We start from the raw sequence: 24531 nt of genomic DNA, 5'->3' as shown, positions 1-24531 counted from the left end.
GGAGTTCATGGTCGACTCAGTGACTGTGAGGTGCCCAGTTCCTATGGCTACAAAACAAGCCCAAAGTACCAGACAATCCAGCAATTGTTAAGGCAAGACATGGATGTCATGTAGGCTAATAAAATATTTTTAATGCGACCGAATTTGTATTTAATGTAATCAAAATTTAATGCGCAAAACTCCACATTTGAACAGTCAGTAGCAAATACTTAAACTAATAACAAAACATACTTACAGTAGCTGATTCAGAGCGCCAGATTGTCGTAGGAAAGTCTTTAATGGAAACTTCAGGGATCTTATCCATGCACAATTAGTAACACTCCACAGAGAAAGGAAAATTTGAAATCGCATCATATGACCCCTTTAAAACATTAGAAATTAAAAATGCAATGTTTTATATGGTTACATTTTATTTTGGTATTACAAGTACTTCCTGTGTCTGTTTGCCTCTTTAAAAAGAATCACTTTATGTATCCCCCAGTTGTAAGTTGCTTTGGATAAAAGCATCTGCAGAATGACTAAATGTAAATGTAACTCTCATTAGAGTAGTATGCTAAAGAATGGTAGAATCTAGTATGGTACAATAAGCTTATGTACTTGCAAAGACACTTATGTCAGTTTATCTGTTGGTTGACCATCAAAATAAAGTGTTAGCTTATATTTACAGTAGCAGACATAATAATACTCTACTGACCACTAGTTGATATGTAGTTGCAGAGTTACCTCTAAACAGCTGTCTAAAGGGTACCATCAAAATCAATATCAAACAGATATCACAATAAAAATAGTTCAAAACAAATGCGTCATATTACACATCCATCTGATCTGATATCCAATCTTATGGTTGTTTGAGATAATTTATTATTATTATTATTATTATTGCAAATAAAATCGCTTGCAGTAGCTCTGCTACTAAATTTATTTCAAAATGGCAATCCATATACAGCTATGATCAGCTGTTCCTTCATCTTGGCTGAGCTTTCAACGTTGTTACAGGAAAGGATGAAGCTGATTGGTTAGTTCTTGTCACATGACCCGCTGTGCGCTTGTGGCATTCTGAAAAGTTGAGATGTTTTTAACTCGATGTGGTGAAGATGCGCCTGGAAAAAATGAGCGTGTTGCACCGCGTGCCCGACCGCGTCGCTTCCTTTATGAGCGCGCATACCTCGCGGCTACATTGGAAATAACGAACTTGAGCCCGCAAAAGACACGATTTGTGAACGGCCCCTTATAATACATTATAACTATGAGAAGTATAAGCCATTGTAAAAGTGGATGCAACATTCATTTTGTTATAAATCATCATACTCTTAAAAGCTATAACCACAAATAAGTAAATATTATAATATATTAAAACTGTTTTTATGATATAACATATTAGAAGTTTTTTTTATGCATTATGCATTCATTATAATGGCTAAAGAATACCCTTGTAATGTATTATAAATACATACTTCATAGAAAGTGTTACCAAAAAAAACTATTATTATAATCACTGAAGCTGTCTATGCTGCGAAATGTATCTTACATTGTACGTACATCGCCGCTTTGTTTATGATGAGAAAATTTATGGAATTCAGTCATCAAACATGCATGCATTCTGCTGACGAGTTTCAGCAATGACCCATCTGATTTTTCATTGTATTCCTAAGCTCAACAATTGTGTGTGATTGGTTATAATGCGCAACACTGTAAAAACATCTAAAATGAAATACGGTGCAACATGAGCAAATCTTAATTTAATGCCACAGTCGACACTTTCTATTAATTTACCCTTTGTTAGCAACAGACTTAATAGATTATATTTGTTTGTGCAGGGGCATTTTTTTCCCCCAAAACCCCATGGCCAGGGTAAGGCTAAGTTTTCCCCAGCCTTGCACACGCTCCTCCTATGTATCCTTCTATATATTAATCATTCTACTTATTTATAGTAGTAAAATGAGACCTTCTTTCTGATAATAATTTTCATTTTTGGATGAAGTATCCCTTTAACGTTTTTGGGCAGATTTATTTTAATGTTCCCATGTTAAAATGTATGTATTCCTTTTTTGTCTCACCCTAAAGATGACCCTGTCTGTGGGCGATTCACATCTGCTCTAATATTAAATACCACAGCACATTTGCTCCTATGATACTGCATCACTATCAGTTAGATGTGGCTCGAGGCCAGTTAGAGCTTCATGAATGGCAGGTTGGAAGCTTGTTGATGGAAAATGGGTGAAATGAACTCTGCAGGTGTTTTGTGAATTTCCATTTTTGCTCAAAATATCCCTTAGTGGGCAAATTAGAATAATGCATATAATTCTAGGATCGACTAAAAGACATCTCTCTGGGGAGTCCTCACTAGGAAGAGACCTTGGCACTCCGGAAGCCAGTGATTTGTGCACTGACAACTGCAGTTAAGCTCTCTGTAGGTAAGTCTCTGTAGGTAGAAAGAGGGTGCCTCTCTCTGTGAGATGAGAAGGAGGTCTCCTCATATGATTCCACCTGAAACAGAAAGGGTCAAACCACAGCTTTTTCCACAGCTGGGCACCACCAATTAGACATGCTGCCAAACCGACATTAATTTGCTGCATTTTATCTTCAGACAAGATTGCACGCTTGCCCGCTGCTACAGTGTTGACGAATATGGTGTGATGTATCTGAGCTGGAACACAGATGAGTGTTTGTGTGTGTAATTGGAAAATCGCCAGAAAATGCCTTTTCTCTGCATCTTGTCGTTCTCTCTGTAAGGAACACTTCTTCTCTCAATATGAATATAATGAGATATTGTATAGGCTTTTATAACAGGACTAAATATTAGCATCCTTCCCCAGGCTGACATTTGCTTTTAGTATGAATTATACACTGGCTGCTCTTTTCTTTCTCCTTTCATTGTTTCTCAATAAAGATATATGGCTTTTCCATTATACTGTCCATAGTGGAAGTAATACACATCTGCCAAAGGTACACAAGCAATGCACATTTCCTCCTTACAGTAATGCCCAAATGAATAGACCAGTGACCAATGAGTGTGTCCCAGTGACATTCACAAATTATTATGAATTATCCACAGTGCTATTACAGTGCTAGATTAATTAGAACAGATTAATTTCCTTCGTATTTACCTTTTGACTGGGACTTAAAGTACAGTTTGTTGCTAACAAAAACACATATCAACACCTTGCAAATGTATAGCACTGTGCAAACACCAATCAGAACCCTTTAACTGTTTGTTATGGGAGGGAAGATTACTTTTTAAGTGTATTTCACTCCAGATTACAAAGTACATTCTTTAAAAAGTAATTTATTTCATTAAATAACTCAGTTTTAGTAACTTAATCTAAATATTTCGGAATACTTGAGGTTCGGAGTGTATTAATTTAGATGTTTTTGTGTTAGGCCCCTCTAAATAAAAATGTGTAGCATGAATGCATTTAAAGCAATTATAAATGTATAATGTTATGAGAGAAATATATATATGTATATATATATATATATATATATATATATATATATATATATATACAACTGCATAGTTGTATGTATATATATATATATATATATATATATATATATATATATATATATATATGCAACTGCATAGCAATATGCTCACACCAATGAGCACACTTTAGCAGTGTTTGAAAACCACTCAGAACATCTTAGCTGCCACATATGTAGCAATAACTCGGAACACCATAGCAATCGCTTCACAATATTAACCAATATTATTATTATTTTCTCTGTGTGGATTGACTACCACAAAAATAGCAGTGTGAACTAATAAAATAAATATAGTCTTTAAAGGGGGGGTGAAATGCTATTTCATGCATACTGAGTTTTTTACACTGTTAAAGAGTTGGATTCCCATGCTAACCATGGACAAAGTTTCAAAAATTAAGTTGTACGTTTGAAGGAGTATTTCTGTTCCAAAAATACTCCTTCCGGTTAGTCACAAGTTTCGGAAAGTTTTGTCCCCATCACCTGCTTTCAAATATAGCAGCAGTCATATTTCACTGACAAGCTACGCTATATCGAGTTCTTTATCGAAGGTGACTCTTCTTCAATAATGAACTCTATATAGTGTAGCTTGTCAGTGAACTATGGTTCTGTGTATTAAGTGCTGCTCCATTTGAAAGCAGGTGATGGGGATTTACTACTAATCACGGAACCGGGTTTACTGACGAGATGCGCATGATCATATCATTCGATATATTGCCAGCCCTAGAATGAAAGAAAAGAGTAAAGATATAAGGTAGCAAGTACCAAATACATGTGTTTCAAATAAATGTTACACCCTGCTGCTGCTGTTGTTGTTCTTTCAATGAGCTTATTTAAAGGATATAAAATAAATGAAATGCCATATGAACATACAATAATAAACCTTTGTTTTTATCAAAAGTAAACCATGAAACCACAAAAAAACAAAAATAAAGTAGCAAACTGATATTTTTGATGATCTTGATATTTTTACTTTATATTTTTTTCCACATCATGCTAAAGTTTTCAGACTATGAGCCATTCACACATCCCATAAAGGACTGATTGACCATCGGTACCCATCTCACACCTAGATTGCCTACACTTCATAATTTCATCATTGTTGTGTTTAGGGCATATGCACAAGTGTTGCGAGATATGTTTACATTAATCTACACTCCGCCTCCAGCAGTGTGGCAGCGTCGGAATGTTCGAAAACAGTATACCGTCGCTCTCGCCCCTTTCACATATAATCCATGTGCGTTACGTATGTGGTGCTGAAGCAGCACGAACTCCTAGTGCTTTCACACAGGACGAGTTTGCAGTCTGCTACTGATCCGCGGCTGTTTAAGCCATAAAACACAACATTTGTCCATTATTTTGATATCAAATCATGTAAAAAAAAAAAAAACAATTCAAAAAGCTTTTTCAGCATTGTGATGCTCTTTCATCACAGTACAGTAATAATCTTTCATAGACATATTTAAATTCAAATATAAACGATGTATTACTCATGCATTTGACTGCTAGGTTTTTATAATAAGTTGCTGAAACAAGCTGCAACACATTTAAACAACATTAGCCTACTTTTTTTTGTTGGGCTATATTGGGCTTTTTTCTGCCTCTATAAAAGTGCATATATAATGTTGCCTTGTTTCTCTAAAGTTGCTCTTTTTCCCATGTGTTGCGTGTGAACAGTGTTGGGAAGGTTACTTTGGAAATGTAATAGGTTACAGATTACAAGTTACCCTGTTTAAAATGTAATAGTAGTGTAACTTTTTCAATTACTTTATTAAAGTAATGTAACTAATTACTTTTGATTACTTTTTGATTACTTTTCTAAATTTGTGAACATTATAATAAATAAAAGCATATATATCAACTCAAATACAGTTATCTAATAAGCATGTGTCATATGCTGTTTAATAAACTCCTGAAACATTGGTGTTTTTTTTTTTTTTTTTAACTGTTGTCTCTTTATATATGATATGATGATAGTTTTCTCAAAATAAGTAAAATGCATGAAGTGACGGAGCAGTTCTAGAAATTATGTGTATGTGCTCGTGTACTCATATATTGAGACGGCAGAGGTTGAAAACACTGCGAGCTTCAGTAGGCCTATGTGTAGTAAATGAAACTGCATGTCTTTGCCATTAATTTACAGGAGGGGCAGACTGGAAAAAAAAAATCAGAATGGAAAATTCAAACTCATACAAACAAATTCATGGACAATACTATTTTTTGTATGGACCTGACATAAAAAAGGTTTAAATCTTTAATATGGGGACATGTCAAATAATTAAAAGTTCTCTCCTGAACGGCACCTTCACTTCCATTTTTCTCTTCAGTCTCATTATTTTGCCCCCTTATCCATCTTAATACCCAAGATTGAACAAAACTGTACTTTACAATACAATACTCTACAATACTACAATATATTTATAGAAAAATCCTAATACTGTACACGAGTCATGTTTTTCCCTTACAAAAATTTACCATGCTTTTATTAGCCTATATAAAAGCACAATAACCTTGTATGTTTTTTTTTTTTTGCAAATGGATTCGTATTTATTTTTAAATAAATAAATTTGTAAAATAATTTAACATTTTTGGTTACCACAGTTAAACAATAATAACCATGTTCACTGGATTTGTAGTAAAATAATAAAATGTAAATTTTCGCAAGGGTTGTGTCAAAAAAGCATCTTTACAGATTAAACTGACCTGAAACCCTGAACAGTAGTTCTGCTTCTCTGCTCCAGCTGTGCGCTTCCACAGTCCACTCTTTTATCTCTCTTTCGCATTGATTACTCGGAGTCTGATCCAAACCGTTTGGCGGAGGCACGGAGAGCGCGCGAGTCACGACTAACAGATTTATTAGAGATTTAATTATCAAATGGCGGATTCGCAAATGATCGCTTTAGTACATTCGGCAGGCAATTATACAATAATGATATTAAAATATTGGGACAGGTTGAGGAAGACTGATGAAGCTGGCAGGCCACCGGGAATTGTCCCGGTTCTCCCGGTGTCCAGTCCGCGTGTGATTTCAACTGACACGCAGAACGTGCAGGAGTCATATATTGCATTTTGGGGGCTTGATATTCACAGACACCAGTCCATGTCATGTTTTGATTCAAGTGTACTGACCTACTTTTGATTTAGTCATCCAAAATGTGGCATATTCCGTCCGCGTTAGGCATTCCATTTTTCTGACTGGATTCTACGAACCAGACTGTGTTTCCGCATCCCGGAAATTATTAGGGCGTATGTCTTAGAATAGTCAGTGCAATTTGGGAAAGAAATCAGTTAAATCTGTATGTGGATGTGTGTAAATATTCAAATGTAATCCCCTTTGTAATCGTTAAAAAATTCATAAGTAACTGTAATTTAATTACTCATTTTTCTTAGTAACTGTAACTAATTACAGTTACATTAATTTTGTAATTAAATTACGTAACACCATTACATGTAACTAGTTACTCCCCAACACTGCGTGTGAAACACATTAGGCTTTAATTAGTATACATTTATTGTGAAATGACTGCATTTCCGTGTCAATCTTTGTTCATTTTTACCGCGAACAATGCGCTGTCACTTTAATTCAGCGTGTGCAGCACAGCAAAAATAGACTCGGTACGTAAACGATCGCTGCACTGCTCCTGGAAAACACATTGACGGACCGCAACCACGTGCAGTGTGAACGCTGGAATCCGTTAGGAATCCGTTAACATGGGCGCGTAAAAAAATACGCAATGCATACGCACTGCAGACGGTGTATGTGTATGTGTGAAATGGGCGTCAGCCTTTTTGAACTTCTTTTTGCCCCAAATGAAAAATTCGTTTGAAGTATATCTGGGCCTTAACAGTGAACTAAAACTGCTTAATGCATCTTATTAACCACAAAGAAACCATTTAAAATACATACAGCAACATCTAAACAACCACTCAGCACCCTAGCAACCACATAGTCTTGACACAACAGTTTAACATTGTGCTAAAACCACTTGGAACACTGCATCGTAAACACTCAGCGACCGCAAAACAATGAGCTACAACCACTCAGAACACCTTAGCAACTCACACTATCTAGAAATGCCCTCGCAATGGCACGGAATGACGAGAGTTACTTAACTCTACAATCTAGATGTAATGTTTAAAGGGGTCCTATTATGCTCTTTAACAAAATTTTGATCTTGTTTTGGGGGTGTACTAGAACAGGCTCTCATACGAGGTTGTTTGAAAAACACATTATTTTTCACATATCTTACATTATTACATTCTTCTCTCCCCAGTCTGGGATGAACGGCTCGAACATTTCCCGTATCAAATGAAGGCCCGCATTCTGGAATACGAGATGTGCTGTGATTGGTTAGCTGGGCCAGTCTGTGCTGTTATTGGTTAGCTGGGTCAGTGTGTGTTATGATTGACAGCACTCGGCACCTGGTTGGAAAATGTCCTGCCTCTTACCATAGCTGCCAATGCGAGCTTCAGTTCAAATATTGCATCAAAATTAAATCAATCTGAGTGTGATTTAAACCCAGATGATTGTAACCACTCTAAACTCATCTGTCTTGGGAACACTAGCGCGTCTCAAATCATAGTGATAACACTCATTGGCTTCTCTAGTGCAACCAGGTCTCTTCCCATTCGTCGATCTTTGTGATTTCACAAATCCCAGAAAATATGTGTTGTGGTTCAAACGAGTTGTTCGTTGTAGTTTTTCAAATTTAATTTCTGTTAAATAAAATATCTCCCTTTGAATTAGACTTTGAGCTTCGTAACTTTGCAGATATTTTTTTATGCTCAAACAGCAACATTAAAAACAAACTAAAGTTGAAGTGGGGGGGGGGTGGCTTTGGGGTTTGGGTTGTTGTTTTATTTGATTTGGCTAATTCCAGAATTTCTTGACATGTTGCCATAAGCTTTAATTTTAATTGAGGTTGGTTTTATTTCTGTCAAGATAGAGTTGAGAGAGCTGGATTTCCTGAAACACTTTTTTTTTTCTTGGTATTAATTAGCAATTATTGAGTAGGAAGTGATTTCTCTTTAGAAGATGATTTGTTGCCATAAATATGTATGTTAATGAAACCGCCTCTATAGGATTATGACCGCTTTAATACACCATCATTTTGATTTCATTTAGTTAAGGCTTTGAAACCTCTCTTGTGTGTGTTTGTGTGATTCAGTGTGTCTGTTTATCATTCTGTGTCTTAATATGATTGTGGCAGCTTCTTTGAAATATCCCTCTGATTAATATGTTTATAGAATTTCAAGGTTTAATCATAAATAAGATTTGAATAAAGCAGTTGCTATCGAGCTAATTTGTAAAGAGAACTCTATAAAGCATCAATATCCTATATTCATGAAATCGCCAAACCAGACTAAACTCAAACCGAGAACAAGCTATTAAAGGTAATGGCTATGAGTGAAACTGTAATGGCCTGCTGCTTGTGACTAAGCCTTATTTGTTATTCTGCTCACTCTCATCTTCAACGTTAAAATATTATAAATTATATTATTATATTATAAATATATTATTCAGCAAGGACAAATTAAATCGGCATAAAAAGGATCTTGCTGGAGTTTAGTGCTGTTTCTAAAGCATGCTTTCTACCGGGTGTCTGTTGGACCTCAAAACTAGAGTATAGAGCATTATGAATTGTTCTTCATCCGCACAGTAACTGAAATTTTTAACTCTTAAAAGAAAAGGCTCGATAAACTGTTGCACAGATATATTACATCCTGCATTAATATCCCTTTGTGTTGTTTCAAGTGCATCACGAGAAGCATATAAACGCTTTGTGTCGCTCTGTATGCAGTATGGAGCCTTTCATGTTTATAATTCTTTTGCGCAATGAAATATTATTAATAGCTTTTCTTGTTGTCTTATCCATCATGTGTTGCTGCCTCATTACTGTGATAAACATTTAAAAGAAATGTCTTTTAATTGTATAATAGCCTATATTAATAAATATACCGTATATGAATGAATGTATTTTGCAACAATACAAAGAGCAGTGTGTAACATTTTACTAGATTTAGCCCTTCAGTTATTCACTTTTATTTGTTCCCCACTAAATGTTTTTTTTTCCACCTTAAAGCTGCAGTAGGGAACTTTTGACGCTCTAGCGGTTAATAAACCGAACTGCTTGCGTCTTGCGGAAGAACATCGTAGCCGGAGCTTCTTCTCTCGGTTTATGTCTATGAAGAATCACAAAGGTACTGGGTTACTCCCCTGCGGTACCCCCGAAGCAATATAAAATAGTCCGAATATAAACACTTATTATAGGTGCACCCTAGTGATTCAGGACAAGCCAAAAACACGGTTTGGAAAATGGATTCATGGTGTACTCGCTTATTATATAAATTTTTCTACATTTTGAACACAAACAAAGTTACGGACCGCAGCTCTGATTGGTTATTTTTTACCGGGAGCGATGGAGTTTCTGCAAATGGCAATAGGACCCACTGGGAGGAGCCAGAGGAGCTTGATTTTTTTCACAGATTATCTATCTCATATTCTACTGTCAGGACATAATGACAGGTTTAACAAATATGTAAAAAATATATTTTTTTTTTACAAAAGTTCCCTACAGCACTTTTAAATGTTTATATTATATAAAATTATTGTGCACACAGTAGTAACTTTTGCTACTGATTTATCCACTAACATTGTTTATAGTAGTATTTTTCTCATAGATCATTATTATTTATTTGTTGTTTTTCTTTACAGTTAAGTTGTTACTGTAATTTGATACTTTTTTAATCTAAGTAATCTAAAGCAAAATAATAATTATAGTATAGTTACAAGCCAAAGTCTCTATACGTTAATGGCGCGTTACATTGCTGACAGAATATAGTTATAATCTAGAGATTGTAAAAAGGATGTAGCACATGTACTGTCAAGTCAAGTGCCAGTGGATTAGAGACCTTATCCCGCGAGCACTGACGCAACAGAGTGCAGCGCGTGGGACAAGACTTCATAGGCGAGTGCAGAGACTCGTGTGTGTGCGGGATTCAGGAGAATAAATTGTTTCAAGGGACAACAGTAAAATAGAAATATATAAACATAAAATATCTAAGACAAATAAATTCTTTTATTGAACTTGTAATGTAACTAATTACTTTGAAATAAAGTAATCAGAACAGGAATGTGATTACTGTACTTTTAAAAGCAGTAATCAGTAATTTTATTACATTTTCAGAGTAACATGCTCAACACTGTTTATAAGTGCTAATAATCAGCCTGTATGCTATTAATATGCCTGATAATAAGCAACTAGTTAATAGTGAGAATTGGTCCCTAAACTAAAGTGTTACCCTTTCGTCACTGTTACTATTGGGTACTGGCTACAAGCCGTTGCATGAACAATAGAAGAATTACACTGGAAACTTGCAATAGCCTGTAGAACGCAGTTTTAGTCTTTAAAGCCATTGAAGATATTTTGGTGTCTAGTTTGCATGCATGATTTTTTGAGGTTATTGCACTGACGCTGTGATGCCAGTGGCTTTAGAACAGCCTGGGTTTGACACTGTCGGCCTGGCCTTGCAGGTACTAACATGCTGTTAGAGTCTAACCTCTCATGAGATCCTGTTACTAAAGCCAGACATGCACACTCTCTGCCTTGTGTCCCCTGTGGACTCACTGCTGTCTGTTCAAGAGACTTAAGCATGCGCTTTGCTGTGATCAGAAGTCTTGGTTGGGTAATTCGAGCCAGGCTCCTCTGTCCTGCTCTGAAGGAGGAAGCGAAGTGTGAAAATAGCATCCCTCTCCTCCTATCTCTCTCCTCTTCCTTGTGTTTTTGTCCCTGCATTGCACTTCTAGATATAGTCCCTTATGTCTATCTGGCTACGGCACCATGGGAAACCTATAATAATAAAATAATATTGAGACCAACAACAGCAAAATGACACATCAGATACTCATCACTGTAACCCGTGACATTTTATGCTTTTTTTTTTCAGGTGTACATTAGAATCTTGGACAACGAGTGGAATGTGTACCGGCGCTATGCTGAGTTTAGGACACTGCACAATCACCTGCGGCCGCAATTCCCACAAGTCGACACGTTCAATTTCCCACCTAAAAAAGCCATCGGCAACAAGGTATGTACTGCGGGTTTTCTCTATAATAGCAGGTTCTCAGGTTTTTCCTTGTCCTTATATTGGTTAGCTTACCTGAAAATAAAGGATTAGTAGGCAGGTTAGTAGTAATTAGGAGTGAAAAGGGGTTGAAATTCAATAGAAATTTCTATAATTGCTATAAGTGACATACTTTGAATATTAACTTGACATAGCCTTGTGTAAAAGTTGAAATCCAGATTCACATTTTGAATCAATTTCTTAACTTTAGAATTTGGCACAACTCTGTACTGCAAAGAAAATTGCGTCCAGAACAGCATAGCAAGGGGAATCCACAAACTTTTAATCTGACGTAAATGTGTTTTCAAGCTATTCACAGTTTTGGGAAACAATGTATCATGCACTCGAAAGTTGATTGTTGATTCTGTGCACAGCTGGCAGAAAACATGGGCAATGGCAAAGTTTGTAGGCCGCAACATTGAAACCTTATAAATGACATTAATCCAAAAATATGAGATGAAAACATGTCAGCAGAGCACAAAAAGGCAAAATAAAGAGAATGCTACAGAAAAGAGAACCAGAGCCACCCATAAACAAAAACTTTCCATCAGTGCCACTGTCACCACCTGCTACTTACCAGCATGCATGACATCGCTGTTAGTGGCTGGGCCCCCATCTCAGCCCTCACAATATTTGTGTAGGTAGTTTTGCAACAAAAAGTGTGGCAAAACTGCAATGCTGTAATCTGCTGTCTTTGGCTACTTCTTCAGCACTTCCTGGACTGATCGTTTTCTGTTCTGACTGACTGACTGGTCTGAACCACACAACAAGATCTCACAGTACCAGGGGCAAAAATAAACTTTTTTATTAAGGGGCAATGTTTACCCCTGAAATTGAAATGGCATTTTTTTACCTTTCAGGAAATTGCCTTATTAAATGTGTAGTCTTCTATTACAAATATTTAAATTTAAGCAATTATTTTAATCAATCAGAATGCTACAGTAGAGAGTCCAATACAATTTTATCAGCATCAACAAAATCTATCCTTAACTGCAAAGGTGGAAAAAGCATCATTTATGTTGAATTAATTGACATGCAGAAATATATATATATATATATATATATATATATATATATATATATATATATATATATATATATATATATATATAAACACTATATATCAGGGCTGGGCAACGATAAATTTGTAAAAGAAAATTCGATTAATCACATTATTGGTTGCGATAAATTGCAATTAAATGCATTGTTATGTACAAAACAAATAATGCATTCAAAAGTAATGTATTTTGCACTTTTTTTTCATTTAAAAGTAGGCCTACTGCTATATGAACAAAAGTGTATTAACATTTGGTTTGCAAACACTTTAAATAAATAAGGTGCTTTTTTACAGTGTTCCTTTTACATAGTAGCAGGTAAAATATTTATTGTAGCCTAAATCTCAATTTATAACAATATTGTAATTAAATATAAAACAAGCTATTTGTCACTGCCAGGACATTAACGTTTTTATAGAACATATTTTATAGAAAAACAAGTTATGCAAGTTATGTGGCAGTTCTTACAAGCTAAAGAATTCCAAGGGAACTCCGTTATTTTGACAGGAAAACAACAAAATATATCATTACATGTAGCGTGTCAATTCTACATGGTATGCAAGACTCTCTCGCTTGCTCTCTCTTTGCATGTGTGTGAGACAAAGTAACAGTGAGTCATGTGCAGTTACACTAGAGTTTACGGTACGTCAAACACAGGTGCGATGCGCATCCATTCAGATAAACTGAAAAATATTACAGATTGCTTAACAGAGAGAGCCTCTGAAGCTGTGTTCGACAAGTAAAAATATATCTATGCTAAACTCCAACTCACACATTGGCGAGTATAATCCGAGAATTTAGCTAATGAGGCTAATATTACACATCATTTACTGTAGTCACCAAGATGGAATATTTAGCATATGCAAGTGATTTACTCGCAATGTAGAGGGTTGGATTGGTTATAATACTCAGTGCTGCCAAAAACGTGTAAAAAGAAATCTATTGCAATATAAGCGGATCTACGTGTGATGTAAACACAGTTGACACTTGTCATTCGTTTTCAGCTTTCATTTTAATAAAAAACAAAAATGCAGTAATAAATTTAGTTTAACTTGGCAGGGTTATTTTTTGCCCCCTTTTCTGGAAATCTTGAAACATGGTTAATTTTAGTGTTTTTGTTTTTGTCGTGCCAAGCAACCATTTTTTGACCATGTAATGTACTGATATATAGAGCTTTGGTGGCCAACCTCAGTTCTATCACCACTGATTTTGCCACTTTGGAGGTGTTGACACTTTTTCCCAGTTTATCTACAAGGCTGCTGTGCAGTGAATACAAGGGGAAGATTGCTGTGTCATATGTTCCTGCCCTCTGCTCCAGTGCTCATCAGCATCATCTGCGAGGCAGCACTGTATGCACTAATGTGGAGAGTCCACTCTGACAGCACTCTGATCCCCCACCTGTCTTTTCATTTTCCTTCCTTTTTTCCCCCTGTTCACCCAGGGGCAGATAATTGGCTTGTGGCAACGCTTCCTCTCGCTGCCTGTGATTTTTGAGAGTGTGCCAGGCAGAGCCACTGGCCTCTTCAAAGGTAGACTTTTTAAAGCGTAAAAAACAGACTGATGTACCAGGACCCAAACAGGGACCGCCAGCCTGCGTCCCACCTCAAGGACGGCCAATCAAAAGAGTCAATCAACCCCAGGGCTAGCGTGAAGATAGCATGATTTGTACCTGCTCTAAGCACATTAGTTTTGCTCTACCAGCAGTCGTTTGTTGCTCTGGACTTCAAAAAGAGTTATTTTTAACCCTGCGCCACATTTTGCCATCTTGCTTTTAACGTATCGCCAAGGAGTGAAAACAGCTGAGCAGTTGTCAATTAGGGGATGTGTCCTCGAGTAACTCGCTCTGCTCAGTGATAAGTTCCTGACCTCTCAGGGAAGCAGGTCTTTGTGCTGTGCAGAAGCTGCACACATATACATGACAGAAGGAGCTTCTCTGTTCTTGTTTTTTTCAGAGCCGAGAGCTGCTAACTGCCTTGCGCTGAAGTTTTAGCTGAAACTTTGACATGCAAATTAAACTGGAGAGTGGAAACCCTCAGGGCTCAGTTAGAACAAGAATTCAGGGAGAAAAAGGGTGCGTTGAGAGAGCAGGCTTTTAATGTCGAAATGACTGCAACTCAGTGTTAATTTCGTTGACTAAATATTTTCGTCATTATTTTCGTCACGAATATATTTTTGCCGACGAAAACGAAACGAAAACTAAAATAGAAGGCACTGATGGAGACTAAAACTATGACTAAATTGATTGACATTATCGTCAACGAATAAAGGACGAGACGAAAATAGACTGTGACGAAAATCAAATCAGCAGACGGGAGAGATGCGAGGAATGAGCAAAAGAACCGGCAAAACAGAACAGACTGCATGAGAGAAGAGAACCAATCAGAGCCTGACTTATTGAGACGTGAAGCGAAGGTTTCCAGTTTTTATGAGCTCCCGGGAAGTCGGCATTCGAAGAGGTGATAGGGACTTTAAGCAACAGCCTCTGGTGGAACGCCAACGCCATTCTGGCGTTGTATTGCGCCTGCGCGAATTTAACTGCTACTTTGTGACGTTCTAATTTAACGGTCTACTACGGGAGAACAGCTGATTTGCCGGAGTCGCTACAACGTGAGAGGTTGGGTAAATAAATGTTATGTTTTTAGACTTATTTACATCATACAATATTAAAAACTCCTCTTCTGACAAAAGATTGTCATTTAACGCCAAAAGCAATCCTTCTCTTGCTTTTTTAAATTATATATTTTTTTGGATCTCAATAAATGAATTAATGCTGCGTTGCGCTGTTCTGTTTTACCGTTGCTTAGTGACTTTTACGTTCTTGGCTACAGCGGTGTGACGGCAAACTTCCGGTCGCTGTAGCCGTTCCATTCGCAGCTGTTGCTTAAAGTCCCTACTGTCTAAAAGAGCGACAAAATGTCCACAGCTCACTTCACGTTTGACGACGAACAAAACAAAACAAAGTGTAAAGCACGCAGAGCGCTCATTCGTGGCAAGAACACAACCAATTTGAAAAGACATTTACAGACGAGCCACCCGGACATTTTCTCAAATGTAATTTTACAACGATGTTCTTTTGTTTATTGAGCTAAGCAAAATTGGAATAGTGCAGTGCGTAGATGTTGTAGCATTAAATATTACGAACTGAAAAGTACTGTAAAATAGCCCCTTCTTCAAATTAGATGCGAGCACAATACTAATACGTAATATCATGATAAATACATTTGATTAATACTAATGTTTAGTATATTTTATAATGTTCTACTTGTTGACAATATCACAAATATTTCTATATTAGTCATGTGAAACATGAATGTTCACATCCTATCATTATACATACAAATCTAGCAATATTGTAGTATTTAAAACATACAATATTGCTAGACAAATGAATACCTTATAAAATCTTGTTACTTTTTTTATCCACCTAGCTGCCAACTTATTAAATATTTACTTTAAATATATGCACTTATTGTTCAGCTCAGCTGTAAGCTTTAAGGTCCTGGACCTAACGTTATTTTTCTTTTATTGATGGTCAATTGGCAGCTAGTTATTGTTTACATTATCATGACAGTGTTTGTTGCTGCATAAAAGCTTTTGTATCGAAATAAAGACACAGTTGTGTTGAAATAAAGTTGAATTTGTGTTTTATATATTTTGGTTAAGTTTGTTTCCTATACCAGCTGTAAAAAATTGTCTAGTAAATCTGTTATTGATTTTAGTCTTATTTTAGTCGACTAAAATACCAAGCAATTTTAGTCGACTAAAATACCAAGCAATTTTAGTCGACTAAAATAAGACTAAAATTAAAACAAATCAGATGACTAAAACTTGACTAAAACTAAAAAGAATTATAGTCAAAAGACTAAGACTAAAACTAAATTAAAATTTCGTGTCAAAATTAACACTGCTGCAACTGTGGAGGGTTTTGATGGCGACAGGGCTTTGTTGGTAATCATCGGCCAGTTGTGATTAGCTGTCATGTAATTGTTGATTCTGTTATTATTTTGTGGGAGCTCAGCTAAGGGGCTGCGTTCTTTTTCCATGATATAAAGGCCATTTCACACGTATACAAATATGATATCTGATCTTTCACAGACCTGAGCTTTGAGCAGTACTCAAACAGGGCCTGTAGAATCATTTTTCCTGGATCCACTTAATCAAAGGTTAGCAGGGTACTTCAGATTTATTAAAGGGATTTAACTTTTTCGTGAACGTGCATACGACAGTAAGTGGAAGCTAAACATTACAGTTTATAAAGTTTTAAATATGGATATTTTTCCTACACAAACAAATCAGTTCACTTCAAAAGGTCTTTATTAGGAGTCGTATGGAGCACTTTTTTTATGATGGATGGATGCACTTTATTTTGCTTCAAAATCTCGACCCCCATTTGCTGCCATTATAAAGCTTAGAGCAAGGAAATTTTTATAGTGTAACTTTGAATTTGTCTAAAAGAAAAAAGTCATTTACAACTAGGATGGCTTGAGGGAGTAAATCATGGGTTAATTAAATTTTTTTTTTTATTAATTGGTTCCTCATTATCAGAAATACAGAGCTCTGCACGTGCCATGCATACAAAAATATATCTACCGTTCCCACAAATTAGAAATTAGTTCCCTCATTTTGGTTAAATCATACTGTTGTTTCTGGTTTATTTAGTTAACATGGACACAATTTACTGAATTGGGGGAATGAATTCTTAATTAGGGAACACAATTTAACTAAAACGAGAGAACGAATTAAGAAGTGGGAATGAATTCTTGATTTGTGGGCACAATAAATATGTTTTTGTCTGCATGTCACAGACAGGCCTCTGTACACACAAGATGAAATAGGTGAATGGATATTCAGACAGCTTCAGAGTATGCTTATTTTTATTCTAATATCTTAAATGCATGTTTGTGCTAAGTAAAATTCTTAATTTTATGTAATAAAAATAAAATATTCACGAACATCTTCAATAATGGTTTAGGAAAAAAACATTTAAAAAAACATTTTTATATATTATTTTGATGCAAAAATATTCTATTTCAAATAAATGCTGTTCGTTTTGTGAATAAGCATCATGGTTTCCAAAAAAGATCTCTGCCACTGGTTACAATGAGCAGAGTAATGATAAGGAAATGCATATAATGACTCTATTGAGAAAACTTATGCCTCTTTGAAAGTGTGTACTGCTTGTTATCTGTACTTGCTGAATGAACAAGCCTTGTCTAATCTTCATCTGTGAGTCTCTTATTGCTAGTCTCATCATTCATCTTGAGACAGCAGCTTGTGCAGTTACCCATCCAGACCTTTCATGTGCCTCGTTCAAACCAGTGCAACACTAATCCTGCTCTTGCTAAAGAAACTGTTGCTTTGTTTTTCACCACTTAGTGAATCAAATAGATGTGATACTTTGGTGATTGCACAGAAATTCCAACCATGCAATGTTAAATAATCTAGATAACACCTTTTTTGGCCCTTTTGTTCATTCACCAGGTATAAAAGTCTGTAGGAAAAAAATAAATGTAAAAGATTCCTCATAGCTTCCATACATTGTGTTAGTGTGTATAATATCCTTCAGTCTCTGAGACTGTAACATTATTTCATTCTTTCTGGATTGTCGTGAAGCTCTCTTGAGTTTTGGAATGGAATATGAATTTGGTGTCTTGTTGTGTCCATTGCTCCATCTGCAGTTGCTGATCAGCCATACTGACAGCTCCTAAACAGCTGATCTGTCAGAGGCTTGCCGGGCAAACACGCTAAACGCTCCTCAGCCTACCTGTCAAATGTGCCCTGAATACATAGCAGAGCCGCGCTGAACCCAGCTAACCACAGGAAGAATGATGACATCAAAGAGAGGCGACTGTCAGCACTCCAGTCAAACTGTCAACTCATAAGCTCCTCAGCTGTTTGAATTTTTTTTTTTTTTTTTTTTTTTTTACATTTTTATGGTTGAGGGTTTTTTTTTTTTTTTTTTTAAGATCACATTTATAGGCTCCATTTTGACTGCATTTTCTTGTTCATGCTTCAGGACTCTAAAGGGGAGTAAATCTTAAGGGAGCTGTCTTAGTAATTGAGAGATCATGGAAAGTAGCCAGTGTTATCCTGTTAAAAACTCTTGGGATGAGTAGTTGTCTTCACACTGACACAGGTAGAGTTTCTTAAATAGATTTAGGTCAAACTCTCAGTGCTCTGAGATGGTCAGTTGGTTCAGGGCTGGAGTAACATTTTGCTCTGTTGTCCACTTTTGCTGACCTTATAAACTTAAACCATATTTTTTTGGGGGGACGTTTTCATCTCCTCACAGCCTTTTTTAATTTACCAATGGAAATGTCATTAAAAGATAATTTTTTTAGCTAGCTGCTGTCATAGTTGTATAATTAGCTGTTATTGTAGATGCAGCCGAATGTATGTATGTGTGTGTGTGTGTGTGTGTGTATTTATATATATATATATATATATATATATATATATATATATATATATATATATATATATATATATATACATAAATGTACAAATTTTTGAAGAAAATTATATTTTAATTGATATAAAATAAAATAATTTAATAAATAATTATTAATAATAACATGGTTATTAGTATGGAATATGATACTGCAAAATGACTATTATTATTATTAAAAAATGTTTGTAAATTATATCAAATTAATTTAATAACAATAATAATGTCAATTTAATATATTAAGTAATATGATGATGATGATGATGATGATATTACGGGGAAGTCGTGGCCTAATGGTTAGAGAGTTTGACTTCTAACACTTAGGTTGTAGGTTCGAGTCTTGGGCTGGCAATACCACGACTGAGGTGCCCTCGAGCAAGACACTGAACCCCCATCTGCTCCCTGGGCACCGCAGCATAAATGGCTGCCCACTGCTCCGGGTGTGTGTTCACAGCGTGTGTGTGTGTGTGTGTGTGTGTGTTCACTGCTGTGTGTGTGTTCACTGCTGTGTGTGTGTTCACTGCTGTGTGTGTGTTCACTGCTGTGTGTGTGTTCACTGCTGTGTGTGTGTTCACTGCTGTTTGTGTGTTCACTGCTGTTTGTGTGTTCACTGCTGTGTGTGTGTTCACTGCTGTGTGTGTGTTCACTGCTGTGTGTGTGTTCACTGCTGTTTGTGTGTTCACTGCTGTTTGTGTGTTCACTGCTGTGTGTGTGTTCACTGCTGTGTGTGTGCACTTTGGATGGGTTAAATGCAGAGAACAAAATTCTGAGTATGGGTCACCATCCTTGGCTGTATGTCACTCACTCACTTTTTCACTTTATGATGGATTTTTCAAGACTTATATGCTTTTCTTGTAAAATGTTTAGAGATACAATAATATAAACGGTTGTGCTTGTTTTTTGTCTTCATCTTCGTTTTTGTCTTTTTGTTCATCTTCCTTTTTGTCATTTGTTCATTTGTTAAACAAATGTTAAATTCAGTTTAATTAACATGTTCTTAATATGTTAGTAATAGAATGATATAAGCTTTCTCTATGCCCCTCACTTTAGAGTTTAGTATTCTTGTATCAGTCTGTGCATCTCTTTTGGTTCCAGATCGCTCATTTTCACTCATCTGAGTGTTCGTCTAAGTGACTGTGTTGTTTCATGCGTCTGTGTGTGTGTGTGTGTGTGCTTGTGCGGTAGGTTTATTTCATCCTCTCATAGGTTGAGAGGCTGATGGAGGGATTTAGTGAGTCTGTCTGAGGTCTGTTGCGGTCTGGGGATTGGCTGTTTATAGGGTGTCAGAACAGAGATAATGTGCACGTCCTCCCCAGGCACCGTTCTCACTGTCCCTGCTCTCAGCTGATAGCCTCACAGCAAAACAGGACAATGCCAGTGTGTAATACCTGCTCGCTTTACCCACATATGCAGACAGATAAGTGCAGCGATGTATCACTTTTTCCTGGGTGTTTTGTAATAAAGGTATATATTGATGTTTGGAGCATAATATACTTTCTTGTCACACGTTTAACCCAGCTGTGTGTATTAAGAACACGGCCCTATAGACTGTGTAATTGAACCATTTATTTATTCTGCTATTATGACTCATTTTCATTTAAAAACTGCTTATCAGAAAGTGGCGGAGGTGATTTCTGCAACAATAGTAGTTATTAAGCTTTAATCTAAAGGTACAGTTATTACAGTAAACTTGACACAGGGCCAATATCTAAGTGCTTTGCTCAAGGGCACAGTGGCGTTAGTTTATTGATTGCTGCTATCTACAATCTTTAACTTCACTTCCTAAATATGTTACCATTGCACCATACCATCCCCAACTAACAAACAAGGGGTTTGCAATTAATCAGTCCAGAAACGGATGTAAAAATGTTTATATAAGGACACATGTACAAGAAAAAAATGAGAAGACCGTCTTTATTTGCAAGTGTGAATAAATGAGAACTTAGTTTGCAAAATGACTAAATGTCATTGTAACTTGTTGAACTGACTGAATGAATGAAAAAAAAAAATGGAGACCACATCAGACATGCACAATAATATTCCAAAATGAGTAGAGAATTAGTCATATTCCTATTATGCATGCATTATGTCAGTGTCTCAGTACAGTACAGTGTAATATTATTTTCTTCAAGAATCGATCAAAAGTGACAGGATCATCATCATACTAATATGCATCACTTTCATCATACTAATGTGCACCAAATCAGCATATTAGTATGATTTCTAAAGGATCATGTGACTCTGAGACTGGAGTATCTAGTTAATATTATAATAATATTTCTCAATATTACTGTTTTATTGTATGTTTGAACACATAGATGCAGTCTTGTTGGACACAGAAGGCTTCTGTGCCCCCCCCCCCACCCTTCCAAAAAAAACCTTTTCAATTCATCCTGTTGTTGCAGATATGAATGTAAATGATTAGTTTGAATACATTATTCAGATGTGGAGTAATAAATGACTAGAGACGTAGAAAAGATTAATAGCTTGGAAAGAGTGCTTGTCTTAGTTTATTTGAAATACATTTTCCGTGTATGCAGAAATAAAAAGTAGCTATACACTAGTGAACATGTAAACCTCTTTTCAGATTAAAGGTTTAATGAGAATATGGACTTTAATCTGAAAAATGTATGTAAATGTGGTCTAGGAATGAATCTAACACTGGTTATTAATATTAATCTGATTAGAATAATGAGTTCTATAAAAGGGCAAAGCTGAGAAGTCTAGTTGCGCTCTTTCTTAGAGGACCTTGCCAACGTCACATTAAAAATGAATAACCTTTATCTAGATTATCTGTGCACTCACATTTTACTCATATTGTTCATCACATCTCTTGTCTCCAGGGGGAACAATTACAGACCTTTGACCATCCCTGTGACCCACATTTACAATGATTAAAATTAGCAAATGTTCAAGGTTTTTTTTTCTTCTTCTTTTTTACGCTTTGGTGCATACAGTGTGATCTTCACTGCAGCTGGGTTGCACAGATGTAGAGAGAGATGATACTGTACTAAATAGCCACAGGCCAGAAAGAGAGCAGAGATTCAGATTAGTTTAAGGGAATACTTCGATATTGCACAGCCTGTGTCCGAATATACTTTCTTCCCTATTACACAGGATGCAAAAAAAGTATGTCAAATGGTCTGGTTGGCATAACATTTCTGTATTAAATGTATAATGTATAATACATTTCTTTTGAGTAGAGCTGTTGATTTAACATGTTAATTTGGTATGATTATGGAAAAATAATGTTAAAATCATAAATGCATTAAGCGTACCCTGTCCCAGCCCCAGACCTGTATGTCATTACACACTGCATTTTACATTAATATATAAGTGAATTTAGATATTTTTGTAAACACATTTTTGTAATGCCTCTTTAATGCTATTACTATCTAATCGGCACAGTAAATTATTAGATTAAAAATGGTAATCGCTTGATGGCCCTAATTTATATTATATTATATTAATTAAATTACATATTTGTTATTTGAATATAAGTGGGACTGAATTTTATTTTTGGGTGAACTATTCATTTAATCATTTGACTCTGTTTCTAGCACAAGACTTTGAGTGGAGGTTGAGACTTCCTCTTCTGACCCACCTTCTGCTGTGTGCTGAATTATTCACTGAAACTCTGCAGGTTCTGGTGCATTTACTTGTGCATTGACCCATTTGTTCTCATCATTGGCCTTTCCCAACACCTGGTTTGATACATTAGTATCCATATTTTCTTGAGTGCAAGAGTCTAGAAGATTCTTTATGGTTCATAACATGTGGTCATTGTGGGACCGGCTACCTGCATCATACATTATTGATTTTCCCCGATTTGGCTTAAAAAAGGGTTGAGGGAGGTGCAAAAATAGAAGACAGTCTGTTGTCTCTTCTGACTACTTGGGCGCAGCTTTAATTGAACTCCACATTATCTTTGCATTAAAGATGACAGCCCCAGGAGAATCTGCCCTGTTCTCATTAATGCAGTGTTTGCCATTTCTGCTTTCACTAGTCAAAGTGAATAAATTATGACTCCTGTATTTTGTATGCATATGCAACACGGCTGATGCGTGTGCCAGTTTCTTGATCCAAACATGTGCAGAGAGCACACTGGAAATATGTGATCTCTCATAACTTGCTTGGTTCTAATGAAAACTTTCTTAATGAAAAGGTGTCAGAGTGTGATACTGCATTTGTGAAGTACCTTATCCATATCCTTAGATATGGTACCTTAGACCCTATCCTAAACAAACCTGATAGGACAGATAAAAAAAAATAAAAAATAAAATACAGCAGTAGACAAATTGCTTGTCGTTGCATTAATAATGTGTAAATGATTAACATTAAAATGTCTTGTGAATTCCAGTTAAATTCTTAATTTGAAAAGAATTTAAAATGAGGTAACAAACAAAATGCATTTAAAGCTGCGGTAGGGAACTTTTGATGCTCTAGCGGTTAATAAACAGAACTGCTTGCGTCTTGCGGAAGAACATCGTAGCCGGAACTACTTCTCTCTGTTTATGTCTATGAAGAATCACAAAGGTACTGGGTTACTCCGCCGCGGTACCCCCGAAGCAATCTAAAATAGTCCGAATATAAACACTTATTATAGGTGCACCCTAGTGATTCAGGACAAGCTAAAAACACGGTTTGAAAAATGGATTCATGGTGTACTCGCTTATTATATACATTTTGAACACAAACAAAGTTACGGACCGCAGCTCTGATTGGTTGTTTTTTACCGGGAGCGATGTATTCCTGCAAATGGCAATAGGACCACTGGGAGGAGCCAGAGGAGCTTGATTTTTTTCACAGATTATCTGTCTCATATTCTACTGTCAGGACATAATGACAGGTTTAATAAATATGTAAAAAATATATATATATTTTTTTTTACAAAAGTTCCCTACAGCACCTTTAAATGTGAATTTAAGAAAGTCAAATTAAAATTCATTTGTAAATTTGTACAAAGTAAGTTAAAGACAAAATGTGAATATTGGCTTCACAAAGCCTTGTTTGAGTGAATGATAAAGAGACCATCGCAGTTTACATGATACTCAGGATTTTCTCCATCATCGCATCTTCCCACCTTATCTATTCTGTACCAAGCTGAATCAAATTTGTTCATAACCAAAAAAGGTTTACACGCAATTTTTTACTTTGTTAGTCTTCTGGCTTCAGACTTTTACGAGTACTGATTATCCAATTTTCTCTTCTGATAAAGCACAATAAGTGTGTTCCATTGTCTAATTTTCCCTTTGATAAATTAGCTTTTGTGTTCCAGGGTGAAAGAACATTGTTACATTTCTGTAAATTCCAGCCATCCAATTTCCAAGTCATCTTTATTTTTGTAGCACTTTATTCAATAGAGATAGTTTCAAAGCATCTTAACATGATTAAACAGGAAAGTAGCATAATCTGTGATGA

At 35.9% G+C, this 24531-nt stretch overlaps 1 protein-coding gene across 1 annotated transcript in view; it reads left to right on the top strand.

Annotated features, from left to right (window-relative positions):
* Nucleotides 1–24531, top strand: part of LOC128025168 (sorting nexin-29) — a 113771-nt gene that overhangs the window by 77809 nt on the left and 11431 nt on the right. Inside the window, exon 19 of the mRNA XM_052611221.1 lies at nt 11431–11571. Within this exon, the coding sequence (XP_052467181.1) occupies nt 11431–11571 (141 nt within the window). The remainder of the gene's footprint in view (nt 1–11430; nt 11572–24531) is intronic.

This window comes from Carassius gibelio, chromosome A12 (genome assembly GCF_023724105.1).
Source record: "Carassius gibelio isolate Cgi1373 ecotype wild population from Czech Republic chromosome A12, carGib1.2-hapl.c, whole genome shotgun sequence".
Classification (NCBI taxonomy): Eukaryota; Metazoa; Chordata; class Actinopteri; order Cypriniformes; family Cyprinidae; genus Carassius; species Carassius gibelio.
This window is presented reverse-complemented; position numbering and strand designations above follow the sequence as displayed.